The following is a 20,199-nucleotide window of genomic DNA, read 5'->3' as shown; positions in this document are numbered from 1 at the left end:
TTCTTCTTTTCTTGAATCTAACATGAACCGCCAAAGGAAGTCATTCTCGGTGCTATGTCCTGCACTAACAAGTTGTTGATAACCACCAATGAGGAAACCACACACCATCGGCCAAAACCGAAACATCTACAATTTCCACCACATGTCTATCGTGACGAGATCATGGGCAGTCTATCTAGTATTAATCGACCCGGTCTGATGACTGTGATCTCATAGCTATGAACGTTACAGGCAATGTCAGGGCATATAGTTGATTACCTACCCTAAGTCCTTGAGGAACTCGCCTCGAGAACGAACAAGGACACACTTGATCATCTGGCCAACTGCGATCACAGGAACTTTCTATATGGGATGAAACCAGCGACCAGAGAGGACGGGGAAGATATTTGCGTTTAAATTCTATGTGGTCAAGTCCGCACAGTAGCGTAACATTTATTTGGCTATGGAGGGCACAGCCGCAGTCGAAGGGAATAACTCGTCATTATACCAGTTTTCTCGGTGATTCGTCAAGCAACATGACGTTACTCATACCGATCTATCTTTCTATTCTTCTCATTTCGCATCAGCATCATAAGCCGTCTTGACAGCTTCGCCATTGGCCTGAGCATCAGGCTTATGTTCCTTGAACTTCCTGGCTGGGACACCCTTGGTGAACATCTCATCGAGTTCCTCGTAGGTGCGGTTGGCGGTCTCGGGGAGATAGAACCACAGGAAGACAAGGCTGATCACGGCCAGGCCGCCAAAGACGAAACCGACCTTGGCTCCCATGTTGGCCTTGTCTGGGTTGAACATGAAGGGCAGGACGAAACTCCACATCATGTTGAGAGCGTTCTGGGCCGCCAGACCGATGGCGACAGTCTTGACACGCAGGCGGGAGGTTGACACCTCGCACAGAACGGTATAGGCCGTGGCTCCGATGGTGACGTTATACCACCAGCAGTACAGCAAAATCATGGCCACTGTGCCCTTGATGGCCCCGGGGGTTGCGACGGTAGCCAGGGCTGCCATGACGAAGAGGATGACGGTGAGGATGAGGAGGCCGTAAAAAGTGAGGTTTCGACGGCCCATGCGGTCGACCAGATACCAGGACATGATGTTTCCAATCATGGAGATAGCCTGCTGCACAATCTGAAGCTTGAAGCTCTCGCTGGTTGTGTATCCGGCAAGCTGCATGTAGTAGGTTGAGTATGAAGCTGCAAACATAATGCCCGAGAGGGATTGGATGCACAGGGGGGCGATCGAGATGATGGTTCGACGTAGGTTGGACTTGCGGAAACACTCAAAGTATGTGGCACCCTCGGTCTCGGCCTTGATCTCCTCAAGGGTCTTGTTGATGGCGGCAAGACGCTTCTGGCCCTCCTCACCTTTGCTTCCAAGGCGGGCGAGAGACTTGAGGGCGCGATCTTGCTGGCCCTTGGAGACGAGCCACCAGGGAGATCTGGGAGCTGAATGTTAGCGATGCTCGCCTACAGCTTTTGCTCTCGCGACTTACTCGGGCATGAAAAAGACGAAAACGGTGGAGACGACGGCAAAGCCGTACTGAGCGCAAAAGACGGCTCTGTACGCCCAGCGGCTGTCGTACGTGCCCGTCTCGTTGACGATGAGGGAGACGGCAAAGGGTCCGAGTGTGTAGGCGAGGGCGGACAAACAGGTGAGCATACCTCGGAGGGCCATGGGAGTAATCTATTGGCTGTTAATTGACTTGTCACGAACAGTAGATGACATAATTCGTACCTCTCCAATATATGACACAGTCACAGAAGCCAGAGCACCAACAGCAAAGCCATTGAGGAACTTGCCACCAAAGAAGACGGCGTTGGTGGTAGCAACGAATTCCATGGTGATGGCAGCATAAGTGATAACAAGGCAAATGATGATGACAGCGCGACGGCCTAGCCAATCGGCGATGGCACCGCAGCCAAGAGCACCGACGATACCTCTGGAGTTTCAAAAGTCAGAAAAACGACTCTGCATGGCAGTAGGATATGGACTTACGAAGCAACAGGGCCGCCCTGGAAAGCGCTCTGCCAGTCGGCATGAAGCACATAGTCGGTTCCGAACTTGTATCCAAAGTCCTTTCGAAACTCGGGGATACCGATGATGTTACCAGCAGCCTGGTTCTCGAACGACACGAGCAGGATACACCAGACGGCGTAGATGGACCAGAGGAAAGCGAGGGGGTACTTTCTGATGGACTCGATCTTGCCCATCTCGTGCTCCTCCTGGTTGGCCAGGTGGGCGAGATCATTGTTCTCGCCGTCAAAGTGCTCGGCACCCGTCTTTTCGAGGTTTGCCGTCATTGTGAAGGATGAATTGATTTGATATTAAGAAAAGAGTTGCTCTTGAGAGCGTGGTGGTGATGATTCATGTCTCAGGAAGGCATTCTTGGTCCTACTTATATAATTACCCCAGACTCCCGGGAACAAGCTCAATCTGGGGTTTTGCGAATCTCCCCACGGGCAGCGTGACTTTCCAGTTTTCCGACCCCGGCGTCGTGGTTAAAGTTCGGGGCCCGGGACGACACCATCTTGAGCATAGTTCGCCGATGGGCGTCTAGATGTGCCTGATCGAGACTGGCAAATGGTCTAGGCGAGGCCACGCGAGTCGGCACCTGTGGGACGGCAGATGGGTCCACGACTCGTACGGGGGATCAAGGTTCCTGATCGAGACGTTTACTCGTTAACAGTTACGTAGTGGACGAGGCGCGTTTTTATTCCTTGTTCTCGTGGCACGGGTTCAGCAGATATTGAGTGGGATAAAAGCTCAAGCGGCGGTGTAATGTCGGAGCAACTATTTCAACATGATCCGATGTAGAGCACAGACAGGTCAATTGCGTGCCATACCCGTTTTACCAATGATTAGTGATATGGTCAAGTGGGCGTTGACTAACAAGACCCGACAGCTATACACGATTGACCGTTGTTGGCAGATGCCGTTCATGCATGGAGTTGCAGAGATGAAAGATGACTGGTGCCAAGAAACAACAGCTATGCATCAAAGACAACCCTCAATAGATACTTGTGTGCATACTAAAGACATAGATTTGACATTGAATAGGTACTCTAGGCACGCGACATGTCTATACACTCTAGTCGATGCTAAAACTTGAAAAACAAAATACACAACACTCTCGCTTTTTCTATATGCTCATGCTCATTCTTATTCTCATTAAAGACCATCAGAAATACGTCGTCTCGGTCTCGTCAACAATCTGCACCTTGATGCTGCCGTTCTTGAGGTCCGACGAGAAAGTCAGACCCTCGAGGGCCTGTTCCAGAGGGAAGACGTGCGACACCAGCTTCTTGACGTCGATCAGACCTCCCTCGATGCAGGCGATGCCAGCTGGCCAGGTGTCCTTGTATCGGTTGATGAATCGGAGTTGAATCTGTCGCGTGTGTTAGCTCTGAGTTGTCCGTTGAACGAACTGAAAGGAAGAAACATACCTCGGCCAGAGACAAGTGCATGAATGGTAGGTTGTTCATGATGGCCCTTCCAACACCGACAACCATCAGGATACCTCCTCTCCGCACCATGTAAGCCGCCGAAGTGACACTGCTCTCGACACCAGTGCACTCGAGCGCAACGCGCGGCTGGACATACTCGGTCTCTCCAAACAGCTTCCTCACAGCCTTGCCGTTCTCCTCGGCCGACTTGGTAATGTCGACCTGGTAGGTCATGGCCGAGGGCACCATCTCCTTGGCGAAAGCCAAGCGCTTGGGCTCGACGTCGGTGATGACGAGGGGGTATGCGCCAGAGGCACGGGCGGCGGCGAGGGCGAGGAGGCCGATGGGGCCAGCTCCGCAGACGACGACGGGTGTTCCGAGGGTGATGGGGGCAGAGTTGATACCGTGGAGGACGACGCTCAGAGGCTCGAGGAGGGCGCCTTCGGCGAAGGAGACGTTGTCGGGGAGCCTAGGCGCATTGTTAGCAATTGCTAGCGTTCAAGGTCAGGAGAAGAAACTCACTTGTGAAGCCACTTGGCGGGATGGACCTTGTATCGCTGGAGGGTTCCAGCGTAGGGGTAGACGCCCGAGAACTGGACATCTTCGCAGAGGTTGTATCGGCCGTCGAGGCAGAGGAAGCAGTTTCCGCAGGGCACACCAGGCTCAACGGCAACGCGGTCGCCTAGGAAATTGTCAATTGATGGTTCTTCTGGTTTCAGAGTGTCGGTTCTCACCAGGCTTGAGGTTGGTGACGCCCTCGCCGCATCGAATCACAACACCAGCAGCCTCATGTCCAATGATGCAGTCACCCTCAAACACGAGCGAACCGATGCATCCCGTCTTCCAGAAATGAACATCGGAACTACAACGGCCTAATTAGTATCTTCTCTCATAAACAAGGAATCGCGCCGCATACCCGCAGATGCCAGTGGCCTTGACGTGAAGCAGCACCTCGCCGGCCTTGGGCGCATAGACGGGCGCATCGACCCTCTTGAGGTTGTGATCGGCTGTTACCTGCAACGAGGGGTTCGGGAGAGGCGCCTGCAGAAGCTCGGACTGAGAAGCGGCTGTGCCGTTGAGCTTGAGCTTGAGCTCGCCATTGGTGACGGGTTTGGATTCTGAGATGGAGCACATTTTGTTTTGAGGATATTGTTGAAGGGAGGAAAAGAGGGAGTAGAGAGGGAAAAAGAGTTAAATGAGAGAGAGAGAGAGAAAATCACCACATCGTCGTCGCCTCCTCTGCTATCATGATCCGCCCCAATAACTTATCGACAAGCACAGCCGAGTCTGCTCTTCGCATATCCGTTACTGCATGTATCCATAGTCTCTGCGCATCAGCTGGCCTCCCCATCGAGTGCATCGCCCTTCCGCTTCGAGAAGACGCAAAAGAAACGACCCCCGTCAACTTGGTCCACTCTCTCTCCACACCAACACCCCCATCCCCTGTCCATCTCCACAAGCTGGGGAACTGGTGCTTAGACATGCCTCATTCGGCAAAGTCATGAGATGCTAGGTTCAACTTCGGAAGAGGAGGTGCTAGGCGTGTATGGCAGAGTCCGAAGAGCATGGTTGGTGATGGGATATAATGACGACCTGGGGATGCCATGATACGAATTGAAGTAGAACGTATAGTTCCATTCACAGCACCAGACAGACACAATGGCTACCGACACAGCAAAGCTCCAATTCTTCCCCTCCAAGCCCCGCGTCTTCATCGTCTCCGACATCTCCAACGAGCCTGACGATGCGGAGTCGCTGGTGCGATACCTCTTGTACTCGAACCAGTTCAACACCGAAGGTCTCGTTGCATGCACCTCGACATGGATGAAGACCAAGGTCTGTCCGCAGGACATGCACAAGATTGTTGATGCATATGCGGGCGCTGTCGATAACCTCAACAAGCATGCCCACCCAGACTTTCAATACCCTACCGCCGAGTACTTGAAGAGCATTATCAAGCCTGGCCCTCCAGTAAGCCACTTGTCCCACTGCACTACACGACCCAATCCAACCACTAACACCCCCAGGTCTACGGCTTCAAAGCTATCGGTCATGACATCCCCCTCAGCGAAGGCAGCGAGCTCCTCCTCGAGCGTGTCAAGGCCCCATCACAAGATCCCCTCTGGATCCTCGTCTGGGGCGGCACCAACGTCCTCGCCCAGGTCCTCTTCAAGCTCAAGCACTCCATCCCCGAGGACGAGTTCGCCGCCATCCGCTCGAGGCTGAGGGTCTACACCATCTCGGACCAGGACGACACAGGCGCTTGGATCCGCAACACCTTTCCCGACATCTTTTACATCTCGTCGGTGCACGCGTGGAACCAGTACGGCATGGCTGCGTGGACTGGTATCTCGGGCGACGAGTTTTATGGCTTTGATCAGGGCGGTCCCGACTTTTCCAAGCTTACCAAGGAGTGGTTCAAGGAGAATGTGCAGATCGGTCCTCTGGGCTCTGCGTACCCCGACTATATGTTTATCCCCGAGGGCGACACCCCTACCTTCCTATACCTCATCCAGAACGGTCTGGGTGTCCCAGAGCACCCCGAATACGGCTCCTGGGGAGGCCGTTACCTCCTCACTGACATCAGCGAGGATGGTCTCGGAAGCAAGCACTACAGTGACGCCTGCGACAAGGTAGTAGGCAAGGATGGCAAGCTATACCAGTCCAACCACGCAACCATCTGGCGCTGGCGAGACGCATACCAGAACGACTTTGCCGCCAGGATTCAATGGACGCTCTCGCCTTCGCTTTCATCTGCCAACCACCACCCCATCATCACCCTCAACGGCTCGTCAGGCACGTCGCCTATCTATATCTCCGCCGAGGCCGGTACCACCGTCACGCTCGATGCTACTGGCACGTATGATCCTGATGGAGACGAGCTCACATACAAGTGGTGGCAGTACCGTGACCCCAGCGCGTCTCAATGGGCGACATTCTTCGAGGTAGACGGTACCAAGATCGAGAATAAGGACGGTAACGACAAGATTGTCGATGTGACGCTCCCTCCTCCGGAGCAGTGCTGTGTTGAGCTTCTTAGCAGAGCGGCCATCGCCAAGGGTCAGGTCCTGCATATTATCCTTGAGGTCACAGACTCAGGGACGCCTAGCTTGACGAGTTACAGGAGAGTCATCATTCAGACAACGAACAAGGACCTCAAGGGGGGCCAGGCACCTCGAGAGGCCATCGGTGATGTGGTTGCCGCATAGAACCAAGTACATATAGCAGAATAATACGATATTTCGTAACTATCACTCCATCGCAGATTCAAGCATGTCATGTTTTATGATGAATACTTGGAGTGGCGCTCTCCACCACTGTCAGGGGTTTGCATGACGCAACTTGACCAAGCAAGTGAATTATAGGCACATGTGTATCAACAGACTTCGGTACATATTATCTACAAGATACATAACTCAGTTTCTGTCCTCATAGGCAAGTGTCGCATGTGCATTAAATGTCAACTCAACACACCCAGGCACAATAGATTATTTTGATTTCGACATTTCATGACATTTCATTCCTATTTGACGTCTATCTCATTATTTTTTGAACTTATATACTCATGCCCCATGCAAAGCCAACCTGCAGCTTTCTAAGCAAAGATGCGCAGGGGGTAGTTGGGCAGGTAGAAACCGGGGTCGTTGAAGCGCAGACCGCGGTCCAGGGCAGAGATGCTCTCGATCTCGTCCGAGGTGAGGTCAAAGGCCAGCACGTCGAGGTTCTGGGCAAGACGGTTGGGGTTGTTGGACTTGGGGATGACGGCAATGCCGCGCTGGGTGGCCCAGCGGAGGAGGATCTGGGCGGGGGTCTTGCTGTACTTGTCGGCGAAGCCCTTGATGAGCTCGGCCTCGAGGAGGGGCTCGGCACCGTGGGCCCTCTTGGAGAAGATACCGGGGAGCTCCTTGAAGCTCTGGGGACCGAAGGAAGAGTAGGCTGTCACGGCAATCTTGTTCTCCTGGGCCATGGCGATCAGGTCAGGCTGGACGAGGTAGGGGTGGTGCTCGATCTGGAGGGAAGACACGGGGTGACGGGCGTATCGCTGGAGATCGTAGAGGGACTGAGCCTGGAAGTTGGAGACACCGATGGACCTGGCAATGCCCTCGTCGACGACGGTCTCGAGAGCCTCCCAGGTCTCGCGGATAGGAGTGTTGTCGGGCTTGACGGTGCCCTGCTCATCCATCCACCAAGCCTAAGTACTGTTGTCAGCGGTTGTACTCGGTAGAACATTCAACACAACTCACAGGGAATCGTCGGGTCGCGGGATCAATGTACTCGAGAGAGACGGGGAAGTGGATCAGGTAAAGATCGATGTATCCGAGACCCCAGGCCTCGTTCTGGAGCTTGGCCATGGCCAGGGCATGCTCGCGCTTGTGGTAGTTGTTCCAGAGCTTGGTGGTGACGAAGATGTCCTCACGCTTGACGAGGCCCTCGCTGATGGCGCGCTTGATACCCTCGCCAGCCTCCTTCTCGTTCTGGTAGTCGTACGCTCCGTCGAAGAGTCGGTAACCAGCCTTGATGGCCTGTACAGCTTGTCAGCATATTTGAGGGTAATCGAATTGAAGAACATACGTTGTAGACAGTCTCAGCAGCCTGGTCGGCAGGGACCTTCCAGAGGCCAAAGCCAACAAGGGGCATCTCGTGCCCGGAGGCGAGCTTAATGGTAGAGGGAGCCATTGTGACGTCTGTGAGAGATGATATAATGTGAAAAAGAAACGAAAGAGAGTGAGCCTCGACTTGAACACAAAAAAACTCCTTCCGTCCTGCTCTCTTATCCTCCTCCCCTTCCTTCCCCGCTTCGATGATGCTGCCCCTCCATGATGAAGCGACAGACCGAGTCAGGTACCCCCGTCGGTCAAGGCGCTTAACAATTCCTGACTCGTCACCTTGACTCGCGCTAGAAGCGTCTCGCCTTTCCCCAAGGAGCAACGTCGGCTGACCCCGGCCCCCCCGCGTGGGAAAATACCCAAATGCTTCAAGTTTCCCACTTTGGCCGCCCACACTCTTCCTTCCTCCCTTCCCCCATCCCCAATCCCACATTTTTTTTTTTTTGCGCACCCCAACTTCTCGATAATGACGGATGCGGTGTCCAAGACCCGCCTCAGGAGGACGAGGACGGGATGTTTCAAGTGCAGGGTCCGCAGGCGAAAATGTAAGATGTCTATTTACTTGATTCGATCATCGATCGCCGGGCCATGCACCACTAACACGACTTATCAGGCGATGAAGGGAAACCAGCCTGTCAGCGGTGCGTCGACGGCGGCTTCGAGTGTCAGTACGGCACGCGGTTATCCTTTCTCGAAAAGAATGCCAAAACGTCTGGAGACCCGGCACGCGTTGCAAAGCCCTCGTATGCTAAATTGAGAGTGCGTGCCAGCTCAAGTCCAAGCTTCTATAGCTTCACCCGATCCCCACTGACCATTGTTTCTCCCAGTTTGTCGTCCCAGAGTCGACTGCAGCCAAGCCTGGTGTTCAGTTCCAGGAAGATGAAGCAACCCCGAAAGAGCCCGAGAAGAGGCTGAGTACGCCTGTTGAACCAAAGTCGGCATCCCCCAAGGAGAAACTCATCCAGCAGCAGCCTGAACCTCCAGCATTGATCAGCCCCAGTCTTGGAGATTATAGCGCCACCTCTCCCCATGCTTCAGGCAGTCGTGAACTGCAGGATCCCAGCAGCTACACCATTGGCATCTCGCCATCCAATGCTGCCTATGAGACTGCCCTCGATGGGCTGCTATCGTTAGGAAACGATCATTATGTTTCTCAATCAGCTTCCGTCACTTCCCAGGCCACTGCCAATGGAGGTTTTTTCGAGTCTCCCAATCACGGCCAACACCATGCCACTCCAACCCAGTTTGACATCAGGGATAAGCCCCAAGCTGAGATCTTTCCCAATTGTCTCCATATGCCCCAGGATCGCGCAGTTGAGCTACTGCGACACTATAGATATCACATTGCTCCATGGGTGCGTACATCTCGGCTGTTGCGACGCAAAAGTTCACATCTAACAAGTGTATTCATAGTTGGATATTGGCGACATGAACCAGACCTTTGGCCTGTTGGTACCGCGCATCGCTATGGACTCGGCTCCCCTTCTCGACTCGCTTCTTTCTCTCTCCTTGACGACCCTCGGAGGCCATGTTGAGCCTAACTTTGGGGAACAAATGATACTGCCGTCTGATCCAAACAACTCGAGTGCCGACATTTTGCGCAATGCCTTGACCTTTGCTTTTATCGCCCTCCGCCGCCATTTCATCACTCCCCCTACTTCATGGCAGAGCCCGTCCAAGAGCATGGGTTTTGATTCTTTAAACTCGGCCTCTTTTCAGGAGCAGCATCCCTCTGTCGCATTAGCTACTTCTTGGATGATGCTACGACTCAGTAAGTGTGCCGCACTTGATACTATGAACTATCGCTAACCAAGAATTAGATCTTAGCGTTGGCCTTATGAACGGCTCCCCCGTGTCCATCCCCTCGCTCATCTCGTTCGAGACATCTTCGCCCATGAACGGAATATACAGGGAGTCGCTTAAATACGATCGGGAACCGGTGATCCTATGCGCTCAGGTCCTCAATTACTGCTTCGGAGGCGACGTCGCAACGTCTCCTGGCATGATCCGTCCGACTGCCGCTCAGAGATGGAAATCCTTTTCCGAGGCCCTGAAAATGTGGTACACGAACCGTCCTCGAGATTTCAAGCCCATGCTGGAGATTGATGACAATGAGCAACTATTCCCTCTTGTCCTCTTCACCAATGGGGCGGCCGTCTTGGCCAACCAACTCTATCACACTTCAATGCTTTTGTTGCTTCAGAATCGGCCGCGAACTCTTCCAAAGGAGCACGGCCGGTCGGTGTATCTCTCTCCCTTGTGGCACGCTCAGCGAATATGCGGCATCAGCTTGAACAATGACACCCGAACCAGTTGGGACTTTAGTCTTCTGGCCTCGCTCTATCTCGCCGCCAAGAGGATGACCTATGAGCCCCAGCAGCATGCGATTCTGCGTGGGATCGACCGCATCGGATCTCTGACGGGTTGGAATGTAAATGCCCTCTCGGCGCAGCTGGTCCATGAGTGGCAGCCGGATTAGGGAGCTGTCGTAGTCTAAAGTATATCTCTCGAGATTAGGCAAGAGATGGCATTAGACGCTCATCGAACTTTGTATCCCCAGGAATTTTCGAGATCTGCGATGCGCCAACAAGTTGCCCAGCCAGTCATTGCCTCTATGCTTTGGATAAGCTTGGAGAGAAGCAGGTGCTCTGACTTGTGGCTGAGAAGCCTCCCGGCAATCCACAGGGGTTGGATGGCATTGTTGAGGCACCCCTGATGCGGATTGGTTAAAGAGATACCGCAGATGCACTTGGCATGCCAGATGGCAGATCCTGTAGGTCCCACATCAAGTTTGACTTCTCGCGGTTTCGAGCCCAGGAGGAGTGTGCAGGCAGTGTGGTAAAGCTGGTTGGAGGAAATTCCTGCCCAGTGGACAAAAAGAATCTGGGGAAACGGGCGGCTTTCGATGAATTGAACCGGAATGACTTCTGAGGGCCGGTCCTGCACCCACGTCTGCAGGTCGTTCCAGAGCCGCAGCCAACGTCTCTCAAAGGTGGCCGAATCACAGCCGTTGTCCTCACCAAGCTCAACGTAGTGAGTTCTGTCAGCAACGAGCTCTGTGACTTTGGAGCATAAGTAGACTGCGTAATTGGCGTGCATGTCTGGCGAGCGGTGGTCCCGGAAGATGTCGGCAGCTGAGTCTGGATTTGCGCCAGGGGGGAGCCATTTGTTCAGAGGGACCAAGGTGCCTTGTGTTCCGTCGGAGATTAGAGCACCACAAAGGTCTAAAGAGAGTCAGTATCAAGAGTAGAAAGCAGATAATGAAGAAATGCGAACCCATTCTTGCGTAACACCAGAATACAGCCTGTAAGAGTCCGCCACTGAAACCATTGACGCCAAACGCGTCGAATAGGGCCGCGCAGCCCTCGAGATGCCGGCGCCAGTCCTGGGGGCTTGCGGACATCATCTCCAGACAGCAGAGGATGACGCAAATTGGGATGATGGTCAGGTCTCGGGCTTGAAGCAGGGGGTTAAGAAGACGAATGGCCTCCTGGTACAGCTCAAGACTGTCAAAAGAATGCTGCTTTGCCTCCTTTCGCTCCATCTGACGCGCAGACAGGGCAAGAATTGCGTAGAGCAGAGCCGGACACCGGCGAGCGAGAACCGGAACCTGGACAGTGAAGGCTCTGTTGCTGTCAAACATGTCGAGCTGCAGGAACCAATTAGCAGGCGTCGCGAGCACTCGAAACATGAGCGTACCCAGGGAGCTACTTCAGCAACGTAATTTTTCAGATACTCCAGCCGTCGTCCAGACGAGAGGGCGGCCTTTGTCTGAGCCTGGGCCACAAACTCTTCATCGGGTGGGCCATATTCCCCTGGGGCAGGGGATGACTCGCGAGAAGGCGCAGCTGTCTGGGCAGTGTTGAAGATGAGGCATCGCAGCTCCTCCTGGTATGCGAGGTATCCTGGATCCTGGACGAACTGATCCAGGGGCCAGCTGTTGGATGGCGACGAGGAGCTGTCGGTCATTGAGAATGAAGTCATTTTTGGCAGGGAGGTCGGGATTTGCTGAAGCAGCTTTTGCTCAGGGACCTCACAGACACAGACGCGGCCCAGCGGCCAACAATGTCGCGTGTAAGTGAAGGGGGCAGAAAAACCAGTCTTGGCGAATTCGGTCTGAGCGGTCAATGGAGAATCTTCAGCAAGAGGCAGTCGGTGAGACAAGGTGAGCAGACAGAAACATACACCTGACGTCCTCGTATGAGATCGGACAGGAGAGAAAGCATGACTTGTTGATGTTTGTTAGCTAGTGACCCCATCTTGGAGAGGTCAGGTGCGACTTTGTTGCCAGACGCCAGCCTGAATCGAGCTTAATCAACCCCTGCACGTGCGGGGTTGACAGCGCCATTGCGGGGAGTCGAGCTGCATCCTCGGGTCTTGCAATGGACTCCAACCAACCCCCAAATTGCAGTGGACAGGTTTCTTTTGTGAGGCTATTGGAGTTGCTGTTGTGGGTTTTCATCTCAATCAACGTCAGGATGACTTCAATTTATCTGCCTTCATCCAGTATTCAACTTGGCGCCAGGGGTTGTTCGCCTTGACCCTCATCCCAGAGCCAATTATCAACAGCCAGCGCCCGAGCGTTGGAAGAGCCGTCTTCTCAGCTGTAGGTCTAGGTTAGCTGATGGACGAGGAACCATCTCGCCAACACGACGCAGCAACTCGGATTGATGCCGGATTAAAGATGTTTGCTATTCATCCTTGACTCGTGCTGCATGCATAACTCTAGCCATATTTCGTCTGGTCCACGGATACTTACACGTTAGCTGCAGACGACAATAGAATCCATCAAAGCTCGCTTCGGTGAAAGCAGATGTAAGAAAAAACGCTGGTGCCCCCGACCTGCAGGGAGCACGCGCTAGAGGCTTCCATCCTTCCAGCTGGATTCACAGGAGGCACAGCAGACCCAGACCAAAGCAGCCAGTGAGATGCCTCGGACCACCACGCAGAGCTGTCTCATGTACCTTGCATCTGCACCGGTCGACGGTGAAACATGCAACACCGAGGGACAACCGAGAGGAGAGCTTCTCGCCACCGTCGTGAGCTTACATACGCTTTGTCGGTTTTAGTTTTCGCCTATTTGGTGAGAGCGTTGGTGATGACCTCGGGAAAAGGACCATGCGTCCGAGGCCACCGCCGTGGTTGCCATGGCCAGCAGGGAGTACTTTGATGACATGAGTCGCTTGTCGTCATGGTCAAGCTGTTCGTCGCCCTCTAGTTTCATCATCATTGCATCCATATCTGTGGATCAGCGTGTCTCGGTTGTAGCGACCAGAACGCCTGCTTTTGCTTACACGGAACACCATGGTTGCCACAAACACCACAAGCAATGTTTCAGAGCATTCGTCTTGTCGAAATATCAAGAGTGGACGGATAGTTCCGGCTCCTAGCACAATTTAATGTACCGGAAACCTAGGTCGACTGTTTTGAGCCTGCACACATGGCTTTACCAGGGGCCATCCGTGCTTCCATGACCTGATCTGGAGAGTTGCAGCCATCCCCTGCCTCCCCTGTCCCCGTCATATCACCCACGCCGGCGCTAGATTTCTTCCATACCAGAAATGATCCCTCTCGTACAAGGTAATCACACAAGATGAAGATGCTCACACACAAAAGGAGTCGCAAAAAAAGGGGTTCCCCTGCTCTTCAGGGTCCTTGTCTAGAGCCTTGCCTCACCGCCCAACCCACTGGGTCAAGACCCTCATCAACCAGCTCCATACTATTGTTCGAGAAGCCTGGGATTTGCGTCGCTCACCAGAGCGACTTTCTTTTCCCGGGTTCATGCAGCAGTCAATAAATTGGACTTGGACCTATTCAGCACGGCACAGCTGCTTTAGAGTTCAACCACGCGCTGACTCGTCGAGGCTGGCTGGATGCTGCTTTGACTGGAAGAGGCTTCTCCAAGGTTTGGTTCGGCCCGCCTCTGCTGCGATTCGAGGCCAGTCCCGGTAGTGCCAGCGCCGGGCGGGAATTGGCGCCATCCCGGCCGCGATCATCATGATGCTCCTCCGTTGGCCTTGGATTGGTGTTTTTGGGGGCTTACTCTTGTTTTGGATCTGCAGCATGGGGCATTTCTGGATGGATATTATGTACCTTTCGCGAGCGGATGAACTAATGGACGACGTGTGCAGGATACAGGACTGTACAGGCTACCTGCAGCTGCAGCGACTGGTAGATTCATCTTCAGGTGGTGGTGGTGATGGTGACAACCAGGGACCAGGTTTAGTCAGGTACCCCGTGCCATGATGTAGTGCTTGCTGGAGCCAGCGCAGAGCCTACACATAGTGGACAGTACAACGCAAACACGCGGGCGCGCTTGCTGTTCTGCTCTTACGATGCGACATCGGACGGAATCCGTTCTTGCGCATGCCCGAAAGTGTTTCATGTGTATCCAATTCTTCTCCGCATCCTCTTGGGCGCACATTGTCCAGCAGGCCATACATCTCTCTGGCTGCCCTTCTGTCCAGTCCAGTACCTGGTACGTCTCACCTCTCAAGTCTGGTGGATGGTGTTCGCAGGCTTTTGGCCAAGTTAATTAGCCCAGCGTCTGCCCCTGCATCACCACCCCTGTCGACCCTCTCTTCACGGACGCTTCCCTCGCTGGGACTGGACGAATGGGGGACCCTTGGCTCCTGGGCGACGCGATACTTTCTTTGTTAGACCCAGAGGAAAGTACTCCGTACTACTGAAATTCCTCGCCCGACGCCGTCGAACGAACGAACGGACGGACAAGAGAGACCAACAACCTACCAGTCACCCTCCGTCACGCCAGGCCCAGTCAAAGCCAGCAAGCCAACTGGCCGACCATCTCGCGCGTGGCTTTTGCATCCCGGCGTCGTCTCGCCTCGACCGACCGGAAAGCGGGCTACTAGCAAGCCTTAGCTGCTCAGATTGGATCTGATCCAGACAAAAAGGAAGCCTCCCAACCCGGGCCCCCGTCCACGGCCATGCCCTCGCCCTCGTTCTCGTCTTCGCCCCCATCATCGTCGGCGGACAATGCTCGTCGCTGGACTCGACGTCGGCCCCATACCGACCTGAACATCAACACCAACACCACACCGTCCTCCCTTGCGTCGTCGTTGTCCAGGGACGTCCGGCGCGTCATTCCGCACCCGCAGACGCCGCCTTCCCACGGCTCGCTCTACAGCACGCCGCCGCAGCCAGCCGTCCCAGCCGTGCCCGCCTTGTCTAAGTCACTGCCCACCGCTGATGGTCGGGCGCTTAGATTGCCCATCGACACCGACGCGCATGAGTCCTTTCTAGAAAACCCTACTCCCGTCGAGGACGACATGGCCGACCGCCTGCCGCCGCATGTGAACCAGCGAGATTCGCACGACCTCTCGCTATCTCCTCGGAACGTCACCCGAGACTCGCTCGTCACTAACATGCTCCTGTCGCTCGACCAGTTCTCCATGGCACAGCTGAGCGACAAGTACGGACCTTCCCCTGGATCGCGCTCACATACCTTTGACGAAGCCTCGCCCCAGTTTGGCGCCGCCGAGCAGACACGGAGCTGGGTCGCTGCCAATTCTGTCGCAGGACCACCTCGAGTCAACGGACACCAGTACTCCTATAGTTCCGACCTGGAGGGCGCAGACGACTCTAGCCGCATCTCGAGCCGTGGCCGACGAAGCAACAGCAGTTCCAACTTCCAATCGAGCTTTCCGCGTCTCAATAGCGTCCGCGAGGGGCACCGAAGTGGTTCATCGAGAGCCATGCATTCAAGAGGGGGCAAACCGGGCAGCAAGAGCAGCAGCACCACCAGCGTCGATGCCGGATACGCCCAGGTCCTTGGGAGCCAGCGATGGGCGCGCGGGTTTGGAAGGTCTGCCAGCTTCGACTACGGACCTCAAGCACCGCAGCAAAGCGCCCCCGTCGTCGAGCCCACCCCCTTCCGAGTCGAGTTTCCCAATAACTTTCTCGCCGATGAATACGACGCTGCCCCGACTCCAACGGTCCCGGGCGGCCCGCGACGGGAGCCGTCGATCCCAACGATGCCGACAATGTCTACGGTACCGCCACCTCCGCCCGCACCCCTGGAGCCGCCTCCCCTCGAGCACAAACGCAGCAGCCGTTCATTAAAGAGCTCCTCAGGGCGCAAACCTCCCAATCCACGGGATAATGCACCTGCAGTGCCAGCTCTAGACCTCGATTCAGCACCTGCACCCCATATTGGGTATGAAAAATCCAAGGACGTGGCCGTGCACAGCGGCCCAGCGCCCGCGACACCTGCACCTGCACCCGTGAAGGAGCGCCCTGGATTTTTCAGGAGGGTCTTTGGCTCCTCCAGAAGCAACTCACATAACAGCAACCACGACTCGACAACAACAACTCAAACCCCACACTCGACCGCTTCTGCCGACCACTCCAAGATGCTCTCCAATGGCTCGACGCCGCCCTCCCGAGATACCTCATCCTCGCATTCACACCACCCTGTGCTGCAAAAGAAACCATCATCGTTCTTCCGCCGCCGAAAGAAGTCCGTCACTGACGATCCTCCCCCTCTGCCCACGTCGATACCTGCACCGCCCGTACCTACTGTTGCTCCCATCGCTGTCCCTCCCGAACGCGAACGAGAACTAGGTGCTTCTCTGCCGCAGCCCAGCCCGGTCAGCAGCTTGCGAAAGGTCATGAACCCGTATCTGCGAAACAGCCAGGCTGTCCAGGGCACTCCCCAAGGCCCCTCTCCGCTTGCCGACATCTCCAACGTAACTCCTGATCATGTTGACAATACACCCGAGAGGGAAGTCTACAAGAGAGACTTTTCCCCTGATTATTCGCCAAGCCCCAACGCCAGGATCCGGGCAGTACGATCCGATTCTGATGAGTACCTGGCCAAGCGAAATAACACACCCTCGCGTCCCCCACCCGAGAGGCCTACTAAGGCCATCGAGACGCGCAACAACTCCTTCCTGAACCTGGACGGGGTTAGCGACAACGATGATGACCAGGGAAGCCCTTCAAACCGGAAGCTTTCCAACAAGCCCAAATCCAAGTCCAAGTCTAGGCCATCAGACATCATGACCACACGGGATAGCCCCCGAGGTGCCAAAGATCACACCGTCAGGGTCAAGAAGTCATTCCAGCGACCGGAACAGACCGATTCAGAAGACGACCCCAACCGTTCAGCCCTTGCGTTGCCTATTGAAGGTGCACGAGCGACAAGCCCTGCATCTGTATCAACTGGCACAGACTACAAGTCTGCCCTCAGCGCTCCTCCTAGCGTGAGGATAGAGAGCTCGGCAGATCCTAGTCCCAAGGTCCTGGGCACATTCGACGCCATCAAGGCCAATGCCCTTGACGAGCCCGATTTCGTTATTGGCGATCCGACCGAGGATGATAAGCAAAAGGCACAGAAGATCTATGATGGAAATGAGGACTTCGTCCAGAAAGAAAAGGCGGCTGCTTGGATGGGTGAAGAAGGTCCAATCAGGCAACGCACCCTGCAAGCCTACATGGAGTTGTACGACTTCACCAACCGCAGCATCGTTCATGCTCTGCGACAAGTATGCGGACGATTGGTGTTCCGTGCAGAAACCCAACAGGTGGACCGCATTCTCGTGGCCTTCTCCAAGAGATGGTGTGACTGCAATCCCAACCATGGGTTCATAGTGACCGGTGAGATGAGCTGTTGTACTTTTACTGGTTATTGATGCTAACTGACGATAGATGTGATCCACACCATTTGCTACTCGATCATGCTGCTCAACACTGACCTGCATTTGGCTGATATCGAGCAGAAGATGACCCGCAGTCAATTCATCAAGAACACCATGACAACCATCACACAGGCCGTAGAGGAATCGGCCCCTGATGCGTTTCATAGGCCAAGCGTTCTTCCAGACAAGAGCTCACTTGCAACTGGCGAGAACCACGAACAGCACTCGGAACAGGATCGAAGGTCTTTCAGGAACTCGTTTAGACCCCCGCCTCGTGCAGACTCTGGAACTCTCCCTTCAGAGGGTGACGAGGATTGTGGTCCATTAGTCAAGTCCCGATTCAACGGGAGCAAGAAGGCGTGGGAAGAACTGATCGAAGTTGTGCTCAAAGGCATTTACACATCCATTAGAGACGAGCGTCTGCCATTGTTTGGCGCCGAGGCTGAGAAGAATCTGAGCCTGCCACAGTCGAACAGCGGAGGACTCTCTGTCATGGGAATGTTGAAGAGAAGCCCTAGCGTCCTTAGCAAGGCACCATCAGAGAGTCAGCTGTCGGTTCGTGGTCGTATTTCAGAGAATGGTAGGGCCAACACGGCGAGATGGGCATCCAAGAGCCGATCTCGACCCGGTCTTGGCCGCAATGGATTCTCGTCTAGTCGTACTAGCTTTGACGACGGCAATTCACTCTGGAGCCACACTGTATCCTCTGCCACCTGGAGCCGCCATTCTCTGGGAAGGACTCAGACGTCAGTTTCTCAGGATTCTTTTGGTTCGGCCTTGCCGCGGGGTGATTACCAGCAGTCGATTGGCTTTGCAAATGCCCTGAGCCAAGCCATTATTCGAGACGAGGACGCATATGGAGAGACGGCCCCATCGATTTTGAGCGCCGATCTTCCATCCACACAGCTTCTCGAAGACGACTCTCTTGAACTTGCTGGACCACCATGGGTCAAGGAGGGAATTGTGACTCACAAGCACCATTTGGATGGCGTGGACAAGAAGGCCAAGGACAGACACTGGTCCGAGGTGTTTGCAGTCGTCCAGAAGGGTCAGATGAGTTTGTTCTCTTTCCAGCCGAACAAGTCGGTTCGACAAAGGAACCGCGGCAGAAATGGCGGACCTCCTGCGATTGTTGGAGGCGGCAACTGGCAAGACAATGCAACGAATCTGGGCACGTTTAACCTTCGCCAAACTCTTGCATCTGCTCTTCCACCGCCAGGCTACTCTCGCACGCGTCCTCATGTCTGGGCGCTCAGTTTGCCTAACGGTGCTGTTCACCTGTTCCAAGTTGGCACGCCTGAGATTTGCAAGGAGTTTGTCAATACAGCAAACTATTGGAGTGCCCGACTGAGCACCCACCCACTGACGGGCGGTATCAGCAACATTGAATACGGATGGAGCGAGGCTATCGTTAACAACGCCTTGGTCGCCGCAATTAATGAGACGTCGACGACGACCACAACCAACGGCAAGACGTCACGCCCCAGCAGCAGCGCAGCCCATGGCCGAAGATCGAGTGTCAACAGTGGCAGCTTCCGAGGATCAAGCTTCGACCACGTTGCTGGTGCTTTTACCAACAACAGCGGACGAGGCAAACTCCCTGGTGACCGCATTCATATCGCAGAGTGGGCACCGCCAACCCAGAGCATGCGTCCCAGCAATTCGCCAGAAGCAGAACAGCTTCAGACCTTGGATGCCTATGTGAAGAGCATCGAGGCAGAGCTACAGGCCCATAACCAACTACGCAGCCCTATGCTCTTGGCATTTACTCCTAGGGGTGGCAATGCTGTCAAGGCCATGGCTAACTGGGAACGCAAGAGCGCGTATCTGCTCCGCGAGATCGTCAAATTCAGGACGTACGTGGACTGCCTTCAGCAGGCCGAGTCTAGAAAGCAGGAGATTTACTCGGAGAGGGACCTTGCGCAGCGAGCTGCCCGAGGCGAGCTTAGTGATGGCGAGATGGAGCTCAGCAGCGACGATGAGGGGGATGTAACATTGAGGCCATGATTTTGGCCCTTGTACGACACTACGGAGCAGTTTTAACATACACGGAGCTGCATTTTGGTTTTTGGGCGTTTTGAGATTTCCGAGTTTATTCTTTTGGTCGTTGCCCAGCCCTGATACCCCAAAGTTTGTGGTTCACGACACGCACCATTCATTCATTCATTCAATTCTCTCAATGTATAAAGAAACGAGCGTTCTTCTTTTTGGTTGTGGTAGAGATGGAGGAGCGACGGATGGTCAGTCATATGAAGGAACGCCAGCAGATGGGATAAACGAGGCGTTTTCAAGAAAAGCCAGAAACAAGTTGGATATTGTCAAGATTATTAGACTTCTTCTTTGTAATGATTATTATGACACCAGGGGTTATTGATTCATTGTTGAACTGGCTGAGTTTTTGAATATTGTGATTATCTTGTCCAGCTATGGAAGTATGTAAGTCCACGATGCCTTGTCTCATGTAAACGATGCTCTTCCGGCTGACTTGGT

At 54.4% G+C, this 20,199-nt stretch overlaps 6 protein-coding genes and 1 pseudogene across 7 annotated transcripts, besides 1 other annotated feature; 3 read left to right on the top strand and 4 right to left on the bottom strand.

The window, feature by feature from the left end:
• Positions 1 to 552: 552 nt before the first annotated feature.
• NCS54_00545900 (MFS domain-containing protein) lies at positions 553 to 2,300 on the bottom strand (the record flags this gene model as incomplete). Its single annotated transcript, XM_053150961.1, has 4 exons — positions 553 to 1,438; positions 1,493 to 1,683; positions 1,735 to 1,939; positions 1,996 to 2,300. The coding sequence occupies 4 exons, from the start codon at positions 2,298 to 2,300 to the stop codon at positions 553 to 555; spliced, it is 1,587 nt and encodes a 528-aa protein (XP_053006936.1).
• Positions 2,301 to 3,178: 878 nt separating this feature from the next.
• NCS54_00545800 (Hypothetical protein) lies at positions 3,179 to 4,577 on the bottom strand (the record flags this gene model as incomplete). Its single annotated transcript, XM_053150960.1, has 5 exons — positions 3,179 to 3,385; positions 3,444 to 3,912; positions 3,966 to 4,125; positions 4,178 to 4,305; positions 4,360 to 4,577. The coding sequence occupies 5 exons, from the start codon at positions 4,575 to 4,577 to the stop codon at positions 3,179 to 3,181; spliced, it is 1,182 nt and encodes a 393-aa protein (XP_053006935.1).
• Positions 4,578 to 5,087: 510 nt separating this feature from the next.
• On the top strand, positions 5,088 to 6,652 carry NCS54_00545700 (annotated as a pseudogene). The gene is made up of 2 exons: positions 5,088 to 5,414; positions 5,471 to 6,652.
• Positions 5,088 to 6,652: a sequence feature.
• A 386-nt stretch (positions 6,653 to 7,038) lies between these two features.
• Positions 7,039 to 8,120, bottom strand: NCS54_00545600 (Aldo-ket-red domain-containing protein; the record flags this gene model as incomplete). Its single annotated transcript, XM_053150959.1, has 3 exons — positions 7,039 to 7,635; positions 7,688 to 7,966; positions 8,016 to 8,120. The coding sequence occupies 3 exons, from the start codon at positions 8,118 to 8,120 to the stop codon at positions 7,039 to 7,041; spliced, it is 981 nt and encodes a 326-aa protein (XP_053006934.1).
• A 396-nt stretch (positions 8,121 to 8,516) lies between these two features.
• Positions 8,517 to 10,529, top strand: NCS54_00545500 (Zn(2)-C6 fungal-type domain-containing protein; the record flags this gene model as incomplete). The annotated part of the gene is made up of 5 exons (XM_053150958.1): positions 8,517 to 8,595; positions 8,664 to 8,809; positions 8,878 to 9,405; positions 9,464 to 9,821; positions 9,871 to 10,529. 5 exons carry the CDS (start codon positions 8,517 to 8,519, stop codon positions 10,527 to 10,529), a joined length of 1,770 nt encoding a protein of 589 aa, XP_053006933.1.
• A 59-nt stretch (positions 10,530 to 10,588) lies between these two features.
• NCS54_00545400 (Hypothetical protein) lies at positions 10,589 to 12,034 on the bottom strand (the record flags this gene model as incomplete). Its single annotated transcript, XM_053150957.1, has 3 exons — positions 10,589 to 11,274; positions 11,327 to 11,699; positions 11,750 to 12,034. 3 exons carry the CDS (start codon positions 12,032 to 12,034, stop codon positions 10,589 to 10,591), a joined length of 1,344 nt encoding a protein of 447 aa, XP_053006932.1.
• A 2,963-nt stretch (positions 12,035 to 14,997) lies between these two features.
• Positions 14,998 to 19,716, top strand: NCS54_00545300 (SEC7 domain-containing protein; the record flags this gene model as incomplete). The annotated part of the gene is made up of 2 exons (XM_053150956.1): positions 14,998 to 17,668; positions 17,720 to 19,716. 2 exons carry the CDS (start codon positions 14,998 to 15,000, stop codon positions 19,714 to 19,716), a joined length of 4,668 nt encoding a protein of 1,555 aa, XP_053006931.1.
• Positions 19,717 to 20,199: the final 483 nt, after the last annotated feature.

The sequence above is a fragment of the Fusarium falciforme genome, chromosome 4, assembly GCF_026873545.1.
Source record: "Fusarium falciforme chromosome 4, complete sequence".
Taxonomy (NCBI): Eukaryota; Fungi; Ascomycota; class Sordariomycetes; order Hypocreales; family Nectriaceae; genus Fusarium; species Fusarium falciforme.
This window is presented reverse-complemented; position numbering and strand designations above follow the sequence as displayed.